The 15,000-nt window shown below is 47.7% G+C and overlaps 1 protein-coding gene across 5 annotated transcripts in view; it reads right to left on the reverse strand.

Moving 5' to 3' along the window:
• Positions 1–15,000, reverse strand: part of mpp4a (MAGUK p55 scaffold protein 4a) — a 48,662-nt gene that overhangs the window by 29,914 nt on the left and 3,748 nt on the right. For 4 of the 5 annotated variants that reach the window (XR_014382080.1, XM_082967253.1, XM_082967252.1 and 1 more), the window contains exons 1-5: positions 10,462–12,608; positions 7,658–7,735; positions 7,302–7,385; positions 4,890–5,021; positions 1,024–1,105 (exon numbers count right to left, since the gene is read on the reverse strand). Coding sequence is in view for 4 of the 5 variants with exons in the window: in XM_082967253.1 (XP_082823379.1) it covers positions 1,024–1,105; positions 4,890–5,021; positions 7,302–7,385; positions 7,658–7,735; positions 10,462–11,157 (1,072 nt within the window). In the remaining variant the exon portion in view is untranslated. Of the gene's footprint in view, positions 1–1,023; positions 1,106–4,889; positions 5,022–7,301; positions 7,386–7,657; positions 7,736–10,461; positions 12,609–15,000 lie in introns of those variants that run through there. The other variant, XM_082967254.1, reaches the window with a different exon arrangement.

The following is a 15,000-nucleotide window of genomic DNA, read 5'->3' on the forward strand; positions in this document are numbered from 1 at the left end:
GACAAGGCTAGGTGGAAGTCAAGGCTAGGTGGAAGACAAGGCTAGGTGGAAGTCAAGGCTAGGTGGAAGACAAGGCTAGGTGGAAGCCAAGGCTAGGTGGAAGACAAGGCTAGGTGGAAGTCAAGGCTAGGTGGAAGACAAGGCTAGGTGGAAGACAAGGCTAGGTGGAAGTCAAGGCTAGGTGGAAGTCAAGGCTAGGTGGAAGACAAGGCTAGGTGGAAGACAAGGCTAGGTGGAAGTCAAGGCTAGGTGGAAGACAAGGCTAGGTGGAAGACAAGGTGGAAGTCAAGGCTAGGTGGAAGTCAAGGCTAGGTGGAAGTCAAGGCTAGGTGGAAGTCAAGGCTAGGTGGAAGTCAAGGCTAGGTGGAAGTCAAGGCTAGGTGGAAGTCAAGGCTAGGTGGAAGTCAAGGCTAGGTGGAAGTCATGGCTAGGTGGAAGTCATGGCTAGGTGGAAGTCAAGGCTAGGTGGAAGTCATGGCTAGGTGGAAGTCATGGCTAGGTGGAAGTCATGGCTAGGTGGAAGTCATGGCTAGGTGGAAGTCAAGGCTAGGTGGAAGTCATGGCTAGGTGGAAGACAAGGCTAGGTGGAAGTCAAGGCTAGGTGGAAGTCAAGGCTAGGTGGAAGTCAAGGCTAGGTGGAAGTCATGGCTAGGTGGAAGACAAGGCTAGGTGGAAGACAAGGCTAGGTGGAAGTCAAGGCTAGGTGGAAGACAAGGCTAGGTGGAAGTCAAGGCTAGGTGGAAGTCAAGGCTAGGTGGAAGTCAAGGCTAGGTGGAAGTCAAGGCTAGGTGGAAGTCATGGCTAGGTGGAAGTCATGGCTAGGTGGAAGTCATGGCTAGGTGGAAGTCATGGCTAGGTGGAAGTCAAGGCTAGGTGGAAGTCAAGGCTAGGTGGAAGTCATGGCTAGGTGGAAGTCATGGCTAGGTGGAAGTTAAAGCTAGATAAATGCACCAGGCAGAATCGTCACATCTGAGAAGAAAAGGTCAATAGTATGTTTGAATGAACCCAGTCAGAGAGACTCACCACTGCGATCTGCAAGGCCTCCGCGTATCACCCGGGCTATGAATATCTCTCCTGTTTCCTCGTCCCTCTTTATCGTGGCTCCCTGGTGGGTACAAGATGGAAAAAAAGTGATCACATGCATTTTCTTTGACATTTAAAAGGTGAAATCCCTAATTGAAGTGGTCTGTGTGAATGGAGACTAGACACCTTCTGGTTCATGGGAAAGAGGAAAGCGACGACGATGGACAAAACATGCCCTGTCAAGCCAATGGAGGAAGTGATGCAGGTAGGAACAGATGTGATCAGGAGGAAATGAATGATATGAAACAGCAGGGGTAAAGGAGGCAGATGGTGATGATGGTGGTGATGATGGTGATGAAAAGTTGAATCCAATTTTTGATTATGAAGAGATGCCAGAATGTCAGACAGAGTAACCAGTAACGGGGTGGAGACAAGATTAAAGGAGAGATAGGAAGTAAGTTATACACTGCAATGAAGGGATGTACTGCTTTACCTTTTGACTGAGTCAACAGTCCAAATACAGGAGGCAGAACACTAAGGATGACAACGCCGTCAACTGAATTCAGTCTATTTACCTTTTCAAGGTTATGTTTGTTGTTGAAGACAGCAGAGCAGATGAAAGACGAGAGGAGGCCAGGATCTTTGAGTGTTACTTCTTCTTCTTCTTACTGGAAAAGCATCCTGTGGTGTTCTGGTCCTCCTCTGCTCTAGAACTCTCCAGTGTTCTAGATCCTGAACCAGAGAACCCGTTGGAGAGATGTCTCTGTAGAGGACCACCGATGGTCACCCTAATCTTACTGCTGCCGTTCTGACCCGAGACCGAGGAAGACTTCCTGGAACTTGGAGGTGAGAGGTGACTATCCATATAGGCACAGATGGAGGATGAGGAGGAGGAAGAGGAGGAGGAGGAGGAGGAGAAAAAGTGGCTAGGGGGAGGAGATGGGAAGAGTTTGACTCGAGGACGAGGAGGAGGTGGTGGAGGAGGAGAAGGAGAGGGAGGTGAAGGGAAGAGTTTGACTCGAGGTCGAGGTGGAGGAGGAGGTGGAGGAGAGGGAGGTAAAGGGAAGAGCATGGGTTGAGGAGGAAGTGGAGGAAGAGGAGGAGAGGGAGGTGAAGGGAAGAGTATGGGTTGAGGAGGAAGTGGAGGAGAGGGAGGTGAAGGGAAGAGTATGGGTTGAGGAGGAAGTGGAGGAGAGGGAGGTGAAGGGAAGAGTATGGGTTGAGGAGGAGGTGGAGGAGAGGGAGGTGAAGGGAAGAGTATGGGTTGAGGAGGAGGTGGAGGAGAGGGAGGTAAAGGGAAGAGCATGGGTTGAGGAGGAAGTGGAGGAGAGGGAGGTGAAGGGAAGAGCATGGGTTGAGGAGGAAGAGGAGGAAGAGGAGGAGAGGGAGGTGAAGGGAAGAGTATGGGTTGAGGAGGAAGTGGAGGAGAGGGAGGTGAAGGGAAGAGTATGGGTTGAGGAGGAAGAGGAGGAGAGGGAAGTGAAGGGAAGAGTATGGGTTGAGGAGGAAGAGGAGGAAGAGGAGGAGAGGGAGGTGAAGGGAAGAGTATGGGTTGAGGAGGAAGTGGAGGAGAGGGAGGTGAAGGGAAGAGCATGGGTTGAGGAGGAAGAGGAGGAGAGGGAGGTGAAGGGAAGAGCATGGGTCGAGCAGGAGGAGGGGAGGGAGGAGAGGGAGGTGAAGGGAAGAGCATGGGTCGAGCAGGAGGAGGAGAGGGAGGTGAAGGGAAGAGCATGGGTCGAGCAGGAGGAGGGGAGGGAGGAGAGGGAGGTGAAGGGAAGAGCATGGGTCGAGCAGGAGGAGGAGAGGGAGGTGAAGGGAAGAGCATGGGTCGAGCAGGAGGAGGAGAGGGAGGTGAAGGGAAGAGCATGGGTCGAGCAGGAGGAGGAGAGGGAGGTGAAGGGAAGAGCATGGGTCGAGCACGAGGAGGTGGAGGAGAGGGAGATGAAGGGAAGAGCATAGGTCGAGCAGGAGGAGGTGGAGGCGTGTCGTGAAACTTGGATTCAATAATGAGTCCCTGTAGTTTATCGACCACCTCCACTAACAGGTTGAGAGCTAGAGCATTCTCATCCACGCTATCTGATATCAGCTGTGTGGCGGACACCATCTTCTGGCCCAGGTCACGGACATCACTACTGTTGTTCTCTATGCTGCTGGCTACAGCATGGACCGTACTCTTCAGCTCGTCCAAGCTAGGCTGCTCAGTCATGTCCAGAGAGCGGTCCCTGATAACTCCGTTCTGGGAGCATAGCCAACTCCGACGCCTGGTCATGGGGCTAGAGGGAGCCGTCCGAGCCCGTGGGCCACCACCACTACTACTACTACTACCAGGAGTTAGGATTTTACGCGGGTGGTCCCCCAAAGCGGAGTGACAGACAGGGGACTTAGTGATGGTCAGGCTGATGGTTGGGACGGGGCCCTTCCAGTGAGAGGGAGGGAAGGCATAGTCTTCCTTTCCTAGGTCGTAATTCCTGTTTTCTCCGTTCTGTTTGTCCTCAGGCGAGGTTTTATCTCCACAGGTGGACGAGGAAGACAGTCGTAGAGGTTAGAGATCAGAGGAGAAGATGGAAGAGAAAGAAAGCAGAAACATTCATGATCATTAACAAGAAGATCCAACCCAGCAGAAAGAAGTAACGAGGCACAGTGATGATGAGGACGAATCACACGTATTTAAAAATACTTCCTGGAAAGGAAAGTGATAGAAAAAGTAATGAAAGCGACAAGATGAAAATCTGAAGCATTACAATACACAAACAAGTATTGCAGTTGCTTCCTGTGTCCTCTCTGTCTTCTTACCATCTGTGTGTACAGGGCTGCAGACAGAGGGAGCAGAGCTGTTCAGGCCTCTCTCCCAGAGGTCTTCTGTCTGGCGACACAGCTTGCAGCTGCCTATCGAGTCATAGCGAGGACGGTGTCGTGACCCGATGGACTCGAAGCGGGGTAGAGGCCGGGACTGACCAGGGAGCAAGGGGGCCAGCAGGTCAGCAGAGGTATAACTGTCCCTGTGCTCCCCTGACCACGCTCTCCTCCCACGGACCAGTCTCTCGAGGGTGACCCGCCGCAGGCTGTCCCAACGACTACGGATAAACCCTCCACTGGCACTACCTCCTCGTCCACCGTTCTTATAAGTAGAGACAGAGTCTGGGTTTACATTAGGACTAGTACCCTAGTCAACAAGTTAACAGCCCCCAGGGATAAGCGAGAAGTCTTTAGGGAAGCTACGAGAGAGAGAGAGAGAGAGAGAGAGAGAGGAGAGAGAGAGAGAGGAGGAGAGAGAGACAGAGAGAGCGAGAGCGAGAGCGAGAGAGAGAGAGAGAGCGAGAGAGAGAGAGAGAGAGACAGAGAGAGCGAGAGAGAGAGAGACAGAGAGAGAGAGAGAGAGACAGAGAGCGAGAGAGACAGAGAGAGCGAGAGCGAGAGAGAGAGAGAGAGAGAGAGAGAGAGAGAGAGCGAGAGAGACAGACAGAGAGAGAGAGACAGAGAGAAGCTGCCACTACAGTTCATTCCAGATTATAGCATCTGGTTTGTCCTCAGAGTGACTACCAGACAGTATAAATAGAGATTGACTGTTTTGCATGTTCACGATACCTACGCCACAGAATATTCCCCATGAGAACGTAACTGTACCTACTGTGAGTCGTCATCAGTAACAAGAGTCTATTGCCTTACCTCCTCACGCCATTTGCAAATGAGAAGTTTCAGTTTGCAGCATTTGCAGTTGTAAATGAGAACTTTTTCTCAACTAGCCTACCTGGTTAAATAAAGGTGAAATAAATAAAAAATAAAAAATAAAAAACAGTAGTGTAATGTGTGAGTGTAACAGCATTGTGAGGTGGGATTGTAGAGTTCTAGTAGATGTATTTATTTACCAGAGGCTGTTTGTTCTTGACCAGACAGACGATCCTCATGGCCTCCTCGTTCTCCGGCAGGTCCTCAGGGAGAGGAGGGAGAACTGGCTCGTAGTCCGTCTGGGCCACCATGTCATGGGCTGAGAGGAGAGCCTGGGAGAGGAAGAACACAGGCAGTCAGCCAGCAAGTAGGCCAACTAGTCAGTCAGTCAGTCAGCCAGTTAGCCAGTTAGCCAGTTACCCAGTCAGCCAACCAGTCAGTCAGTCAGGCAGTCAGCCAGCAAGTAGGCCAACTAGTCAGTCAGTTAGGTCAGTCAGTCAGTCAGTCAGTTAGCCAGTCAGTCAGCCAACCAGCCAGTCAGTTAGCCAGTCAGCCAGTCAGCCAGTTAGCCAGTCAGCCAGCCAACCAGCCAGTCAGTCAGCCAGTCAGTCAGTTAGCGAGTCAGTCAGTCAGCCAGTCAGTTAGCCAGTCAGCCAGTCAGTCAGTTAGCCAGTCAGCCAACCAGCCAGTTAGTCAGTCATTCAGTGAGTCAGTTAGCCAGTCAGCCAACCAGTCAGCCAGTCAGTCAGTCAGTCAACCAACCAGTCAGTCAGTCAGTCAGTCAGTCAGTCAGTCATCCAACCAATCAGCCAGTCAGTCAGTCAGTCATCCAACCAGTCAGTTAGCCAGTCAGTCAGTCAACCAACCAGTCAGTCAGTCAACCAACCAGCCAGCCAGTCAGTCAGTCAGTCAACCAACCAATCAGTTAGCAAGTCAGTCAGCTAACCAGTCAGTCAGCAAATCAGCCAACCAGTCAGTCAGCAAGTCAGCCAACCAGCCAGTTAGACAGTCAATCAATGAGTCAGTCAGCCAGTCAGTTAGCCAGTCAGCAAACCAGTCAGTCAGTCAGCAAGTCAGCCAACCAGTCAGTCAGTTAGCCAGTCAGTCAGCCAACCAGCCAGTCAGTCAGCAAACCAACCAGCCAGTCAGCAAGTCAGCCAACCAGTCAGATAGCCAGTCAGTCAGCCAACCAGCCAGTCAGTCAGCAAGTCAGCCAACCAGTCAGATAGCCAGTCAGCAAACCAACCAGCCAGTCAGCAAGTCAGCCAACCAGTCAGTCAGCCAACCAGTCAGTCAGTCAGTCAGTGAGTCAGTTAGCCAGTCAGTCAGTCAGTCAGCAAGTCAGCCAACTAGTCAGTCAGTCAGCAAGTCAGCCAACCAGTCAGATAGCCATCCAGTCAGTCAGTTAGCCAGTCAGTCAGTCAGTTAGCCAGTCAGTCAGTCAGCCAACCAGCCAGTCAGTCAGCCAGTCAGTCAGTTAGCGAGTCAGTCAGTCAGTCAGTCAGCCAGTCAGTCAGCCAGCCAGTCAGTCAGCCAGTCAGTCAGCCAACCAGCCAGTCAGTCAGCCAGTCAGTCAGTTAGCGAGTCAGTCAGCCAGTCAGTCAGCCAGCCAGTCAGTCAGTTAGCCAGTCAGTTAGCCAGTCAGTCAGTTAGCCAGTCAGTCAGCCAGTCAGTCAGCCAGCCAGTCAGTTAGCCAGTCAGTCAGCCAGTCAGTCAGTCAGTCAGTCAGCGAGTCAGTCAGTCAGTTAGCGAGTCAGCCAGTCAGTCAGTCAGTCAACAAGAGGAACACAGATAAACAGAGGGAAGTCCTATAGCCTCTTTCACAATACTAAGCCAAGCTAAACTGAGCCGAGCTGTACTTCACTGGCCATTTTACGCATCTACAATAGTTTATTGAAAGGAAAATAATCAAGACAGCACACTAACGCTCGTGTTAGCACGCTAATGTTCGGGTTAGTACGCTAATGTTCAGGTTAGCACGCTAATGTTCAGGTTAGCACGCGAATGTTTGGGTTAGCACGCTAATGTTCGGGTTAGCACGCTAGTGTTCGGGTTAGTATGCTAATGTTCAAGTTAGTACGCTAATGTTCGGGTTAGCACGCTAATGTTCAGGTTAGCATGCTAATGTTCGGGTTAGCACGCTAATGTTCGGGTTAGCACGCTAGTGTTCGGGTTAGTATGCTAATGTTCAAGTTAGTACGCTAATGTTCGGGTTAGCACGCTAATGTTCGGGTTAGCACGCTAGTGTTCGGGTTAGCACGCTAGTGTTCGGGTTAGCACGCTAGTGTTCGGGTTAGCACGCTAGTGTTCGGGTTAGCACGCTAGTGTTCGGGTTAGCACGCTAATGTTCGGGTTAGCACGCTAGTGTTCGGGTTAGTACCCTAATGTTCGGGTTAGTACGCTAATGTTCGGGTTAGCACGCTAATGTTCGGGTTAGCACGCTAATGTTTGGGTTAGCACGCTAATGTTCGGGTTAGCACGCTAATGTTTGGGTTAGCACGCTAATGTTCGGGTTAGCACGCTAGTGGGAAAAGGCCACACGTAGTCTAATCTGTTCTGACAGTAAAGACCCAACAGTCTGAATAAGGTGAATGAAAGCTCCCACAGCTTACCTGTAGATGGGGGGATTTCAGTAGACTATAGAGCTGTCTGGCCTCTGGGGATGGGGCCGGTACTGCTCTGATGTTGGACAGGATCTGTTAAACAGGCATACAAACAATCCCCAGACCAATACCATTAGCTGTCATTCATAGGGTGGTGGGCTGCACAGTTAGACCAAGTCATCTAGTTCTCTGTCGGGTAGTGGGTGTACGTCCTAAATGCTACCCTATTCCCTATATAGTGCACTACTTCTGACCAGAGCCCTTTAGGCCCTGGTAAAAAAAAAGAAGGGCACTATATATATATATATATATATATGGAAAAGGGTGCCATTTCAGACGCTTCCCTAAGAGTCTAGTGTACTGACCTCGTGAGAGAGACCAGAGACATAGGGCAGGTAGGGACTGGGTGGAAACCTTCTGAACTTCTGCAGACACTCGTAGACCTGTAGAGAGAACAGACATGCAATACAATGCATCTTTACCTGTTCATTATACAGAGACAAAACAAGACAGATAGGCACTAGGTATGGCGTTAAACAGGGTTGGCGTAGCGACTACTGTAGAAAACACCAAGATAACATTAAAGAGGGCTAGCGTAGCGACTACTGTAGAAAACACCAATATATCATTAAAGAGGGCTAGCGTAGCGACTACTGTAGAAAACACCAATATAACATTACAGAGGGCTAGCGTAGCGACTACTGTAGAAAACACCAATATATCATTAAAGAGGGCTAGCGTAGCGACTACTGTAGAAAACACCAAGATAACATTAAAGAGGGCTAGCGTAGCGACTACTGTAGAAAACACCAAGATAACATTAAAGAGGGCTAGCGTAGCGACTACTGTAGAAAACACCAAGATAACATTAAAGAGGGCTAGCGTAGCGACTACTGTAGAAAACACCAAGATAACATTAAAGAGGGCTAGCGTAGCGACTACTGTAGAAAACACCAATATAACATTACAGAGGGCTAGCGTAGCGACAACTGTAGAAAACACCAATATATCATTAAAGAGGGCTAGCGTAGCGACTACTGTAGAAAACACCAATATATCATTAAAGAGGGCTAGCGTACCGACTACTGTAGAAAACACCAAGATAACATTAAAGAGGGCTAGCGTAGCGACAACTGTAGAAAACACCAATATAACATTAAAGAGGGCTAGCGTAGCGACTACTGTAGAAAACACCAATATAACATTAAAGAGGGCTAGCGTAGCGACTACTGTAGAAAACACCAATATAACATTACAGAGGGCTAGCGTAGCGACTACTGTAGAAAACACCAATATATCATTAAAGAGGGCTAGCGTAGCGACAACTGTAGAAAACACCAATATAACATTAAAGAGGGCTAGCGTAGCGACTACTGTAGAAAACACCAAGATAACATTAAAGAGGGCTAGCGTAGCGACTACTGTAGAAAACACCAAGATAACATTAAAGAGGGCTAGCGTAGCGACTACTGTAGAAAACACCAATATAACATTACAGAGGGCTAGCGTAGCGACAACTGTAGAAAACACCAATATATCATTAAAGAGGGCTAGCGTAGCGACTACTGTAGAAAACACCAATATATCATTAAAGAGGGCTAGCGTACCGACAACTGTAGAAAACACCAAGATAACATTAAAGAGGGCTAGCGTAGCGACAACTGTAGAAAACACCAAGATAACATTAAAGAGGGCTAGCGTAGCGACTACTGTAGAAAACACCAAGATAACATTAAAGAGGGCTAGCGTAGCGACTACTGTAGAAAACACCAATATAACATTACAGAGGGCTAGCGTAGCGACTACTGTAGAAAACACCAATATATCATTAAAGAGGGCTAGCGTAGCGACTACTGTAGAAAACACCAAGATAACATTAAAGAGGGCTAGCGTAGCGACTACTGTAGAAAACACCAAGATAACATTAAAGAGGGCTAGCGTAGCGACTACTGTAGAAAACACCAATATAACATTACAGAGGGCTAGCGTAGCGACAACTGTAGAAAACACCAATATATCATTAAAGAGGGCTAGCGTAGCGACTACTGTAGAAAACACCAATATATCATTAAAGAGGGCTAGCGTACCGACAACTGTAGAAAACACCAAGATAACATTAAAGAGGGCTAGCGTAGCGACTACTGTAGAAAACACCAATATAACATTAAAGAGGGCTAGCGTAGCGACTACTGTAGAAAACACCAATATAACATTAAAGAGGGCTAGCGTAGCGACTACTGTAGAAAACACCAATATAACATTACAGAGGGCTAGCGTAGCGACTACTGTAGAAAACACCAATATATCATTAAAGAGGGCTAGCGTAGCGACTACTGTAGAAAACACCAAGATAACATTAAAGAGGGCTAGCGTAGCGACTACTGTAGAAAACACCAAGATAACATTAAAGAGGGCTAGCGTAGCGACTACTGTAGAAAACACCAAGATAACATTAAAGAGGGCTAGCGTAGCGACTACTGTAGAAAACACCAAGATAACATTAAAGAGGGCTAGCGTAGCGACTACTGTAGAAAACACCAATATATCATTAAAGAGGGCTAGCGTAGCGACAACTGTAGAAAACACCAAGATAACATTAAAGAGGGCTAGCGTAGCGACTACTGTAGAAAACACCAATATAACATTAAAAAAGAGGGCTAGCGTAGCGAATACTGTAGAAAACACCAATATAACATTAAAGAGGGCTAGCGTAGCGACTACTGTAGGAAACACCAATATATCATTAAAGAGGGCTAGCGTAGCGACTAAGATAACATTAAAGAGGGCTAGCGTAGCGACTAAGATAACAAGCATTAGATACACATCATTCTTGCAGAGTGCTAGCGACTAACCGCAAGAGCTGCTAACATGTACCATGTCACTATCATGTATGTCTGTATTAAAAAAGTATGGATTAAAATGTATGGATTATTAGGTAAAATGATTATTAAAATGATGGTTGATAAGAAGCTAACTAACACTTAGAGATGTCATTATGGTAGTATTATATGCAGAAGGATTAACAAGATGCATGACCAAAATCTGGGTGATGTATGTTTGGCTCATAAAGGGTTGGATTAATGGTCAGATGACAGACTGTATAAAAAAATAAAAATAAAGATGATAGATTTTTTTTAGCAGAGACTGTATAAAAATACAGATTTCAGACCTTGAGTAGAGACAGTAGCCAGGGGGCACTGAGGAGGCTGTAGAGGACTTCAGACCCACTGATGTCACTGTGGATAGCCAGCCTCACCTCCTCTACCACACTGGACAGCATCTCTGGGGGGAGAGAGATTGAGATAAAGACATACAGCAATTTATATTGAGATACGAAACAGAGACAGGCAAAGACAGAGACAGGGACTGGAAGAGAGACAGGCAGAGGCAGGGACGGAGACAGGGACTGGAATAGCGACAGGGACAGACAGACAGAGACAGGGACGGAGACAGAGATAGGGTCCGGAACAGAGACAGAGGAAGGGACAGAGACATGGACAGGCGGAGACAGGGACAGAGACATGGACAGGCGGAGACAGGGACAGAGACAGGGACAGGCGGAGACAGGGGCAGAGACATGGACAGGCGCAGACAGGGGCAGAGACATGGACAGGCGGAGACAGGGGCAGAGACATGGACAGGCGGAGACAGGGACAGAGACAGGGACAGGCGGAGACAGGGGCAGAGACATGGACAGGCGGAGACAGGGGCAGACACATGGACAGGCTGAGACAGGGACAGAGACATGGACAGGCGGAGACAGGGGCAGAGACATGGACAGGCGGAGACAGGGACAGAGACATGGACAGGCGGAGACAGGGGCAGAGACAGGGACAGAGACAGGCGGAGACAGGGGCAGAGACATGGACAGGTGGAGACAGGGACAGAGACAGGGACAGGCGGAGACAGGGGCAGAGACAGGGACAGAGACAGGGACAGGCGGAGACAGGGGCAGAGACAGGGACAGAGACAGGGACAGGCGGAGACAGGGGCAGAGACAGGGACAGGCGGAGACAGGGGCAGAGACATGGACAGGCGGAGACAGGGACAGAGACAGGGACAGGAAATGAGACAGAGACAGGGACTGGAACAGAGACAGGCAGAGACAGGGACCGGACAGAGACAGGGACCGGAACAGAGATAAAGATAGGCAGAAACAGAGACAGGCAGAGACAGGGACTGGAACGGAGACAGGGACGTAGTCAGCCAGAAGAAGAGACAGAGACAGGGATGAGAGACAGGGAATGGAACAGAGACAGGGACAGAGACAGAATGAAGAAGAGACAGGGACATAGACCTAAACAGAAACAGAGACAGGGACAGACAAACCCAAAAGAAGAGACAGGGACAGAGACAGGGATGAGAGAGAAGGACAGGGAACGGAACAGAGACCTAAACAGGGACAGAGAAAGCCAGAAGAAGAGACAGGGACAGAGAAAGGGACCTGAACAGAGACAGGGACAGACAGGGATAGAGACAGAATGAAGAAGAGACAGGGACAGAGGCCTAAACAGAGACAGAGACAGGGACAGAGAATGCCAGAAGAAGAGACAGGGACAAAGACAGGGACCTGTACAGAGACAGGGACACAGTCAGCCAGAAGAAGATACAGGGACAGAGACACAGACAGGGATGAGAGACAAGGACAGGGAACGGAACAGGAACAGAGAGAGGGAAAGAGACAGAATGAAGAAGAGACAGGGACAGAGACCTAAACAGAGACAGGGATAGGGAAAGACAGGCAGAAGAAGAGACAGAGACATGGAGAGACAAACAGGACAGGCAGAGACGATCAGAGACAATTAACCCTATACTCATTAAAACCTCAGCACTATACAAACTAACCCTGCACCCATTAAAACCTCCCTACCAACTAACTGACCCTGCACCCATTAAAACCTCACCAATATACTAACTAAGCCTATACCCATTAAAACCTCACCACTATACCAACTAACCCTACACCCATTAAAACCTCACCACTATACCAACTAACCCTACAGCCATTAAAACTACACCACTATACCAGCTAACCCTACACCCATTAAAACCTCCCACCAACTAACTAACCCTACACCCATTAAAACCTCACCACTATACCAACTAACCCTACACCCATTAAAACCTCACCACTATACCAACCAACCCTACACCCATTAAAACCTCACCACTATACCAACTAACCCTACACCCATTAAAACCTCACCACTATACCAACTAACCCTGCACCCATTAAAACCTCACCACTATACCAACTAACCCTGCACCCATTAAAACCTCACCACTATACCAACTAACCCTACACCCATTAAAACCTCCCTACAACTAACTAACCCTACACCCATTAAAACCTCCCTACCAACTAACCCTAACCCATTAAACCCCTACCAACTAACCCTACACCCATTAAAACCTCACCACTATACCAACTAACCCTACACCCATTAAAACCTCACCACTATACCAACTAACCCTACACCCATTAAAACCTCACCACTATACCAACTAACCCTACACCCATTAAAACCTCACACTATACCAACTAACCCTACACCCATTAAAACCTCCCTACCAACTAACTAACCCTACACCCATTAAAACCTCACCACTATACCAACTAACCCTACACCCATTAAAACATCACCACTATACCAACTAACCCTACACCCATTAAAACCTACAGCACTATACCAACTAACCCTACACCCATTAAAACCTCCCTACCAACTAACTAACCCTACACCCATTAAAACCTCACCACTATACCAACTAACCCTACACCCATTAAAACCTCACCACTATACCAACTAACTCTACACCCATTAAAACCTTACCACTATACCAACTAACCCTACACCCATTAAAACCTCACCACTATACCAACTAACCCTATACCACATTAAAACCTCACCACTATACCAACTAACCCTACACCCATTAAAACCTCACCACTATACCAACTAACCCTACACCCATTAAAACCTCACCACTATACCAACTAACCCTACACCCATTAAAACCTCACCACTATACCAACTAACCCTACACCCATTAAAACCTCACCACTATAACAACTAACCCTACACCCATTAAAACCTCCCTACCAACTAACCCTACACCCATTAAAACCTCACCACTATACCAACTAACCCTACACCCATTAAAACCTCACCACTATACCAACTAACCCTACACCCATTAAAACCTCAGCACTATACCAACTAACCCTACACCCATTAAAACCTCCCTACCAACTAACCCTACACCCATTAAAACCTCACCACTATACCAACTAACCCTACACCCATTAAAACCTCACCACTATACCAACTAACCCTACACCCATTAAAACCTCCACTACCAACTAACCCTACACCCATTAAAACCTCACCACTATACCAACTAACTCTACACCCATTAAAACCTCACCACTATACCAACTAACCCTACACCCATTAAAACCTCACCACTATACCAACTAACCCTATACCCATTAAAACCTCACCACTATACCAACTAACCCTACACCCATTAAAACCTCACCACTATACCAACCAACCCTACACCCATTAAAACCTCACCACTATACCAACTAACCCTGCACCCATTAAAACCTCACCACTATACCAACTAACCCTACACCCATTAAAACCTCACTACCAACTAACCCTAGACCCATTAAAACCTCACCACTATACCAACTAACCCTACACCCATTAAAACATCACCACTATACCAACTAACCCTACACCCATTAAAACCTCACCACTATACCAACTAACCCTACACCCATTAAAACCTCCCTACCAACAAACCCTAAACCCATTTAAACCTCCCTACCAACTAACCCTACACCCATTAAAACCTCAGCACTATACCAACTAACCCTACACCCATTAAAACATCACCACTATACCAACTAACCCTACACCCATTAAAACCTCACCACTAACCCTACACCCATTAAAACCTCACCACTATACCAACTAACCCTACACCCATTAAAACATCACCACTATACCAACTAACCCTGTACTCATTAAAACCTCAGCACTATACCAACTAACCCTACACCCATTAAAACCTCCCTACCAACTAACTAACCCTACACCCATTAAAACTTCACCACTATACCAACTAACCCTACACCCATGAAAACCTCACCACTATACCAACTAACCCTACACCCATTAAAACCTCACCACTATACCAACTAACCCTACACCCATTAAAACCTCACTACCAACTAACCCTACACCCATTAAAACCTCCCTACCAACTAACTCTACACCCATTAAAACCTCACCACTATGCCAACTAACCCTACACCCATTAAAACCTCCTTACCAACTAACTCTACACCCATTAAAACCTCACCACTATAGCAACTAACCCTACACCCATTAAAACCTCACCACTATACCAACTAACCCTACACCCATTAAAACATCACCACTATACCAACTAACCCTACACCCATTAAAACCTCACCACTATAACAATTAACCCTACACCCATTAAAACATCACCACTATACCAACTAACTCTAGACCCATTAAAACCTCACTACCAACTAACCCTATACCCATTAAAACCTCAGCACTATACCAACTAACCCTACACCCATTAAAACCTCCCTACCAACTAACTAACCCTACACCCATTAAAACCTCACTACCAACTAACCCTATACCCATTAAAACCTCAC

The sequence above is a fragment of the Salmo salar genome, chromosome 21 (genome assembly GCF_965601325.2).
Source record: "Salmo salar chromosome 21, fSalSal1, whole genome shotgun sequence".
Lineage (NCBI taxonomy): Eukaryota > Metazoa > Chordata > Actinopteri > Salmoniformes > Salmonidae > Salmo > Salmo salar.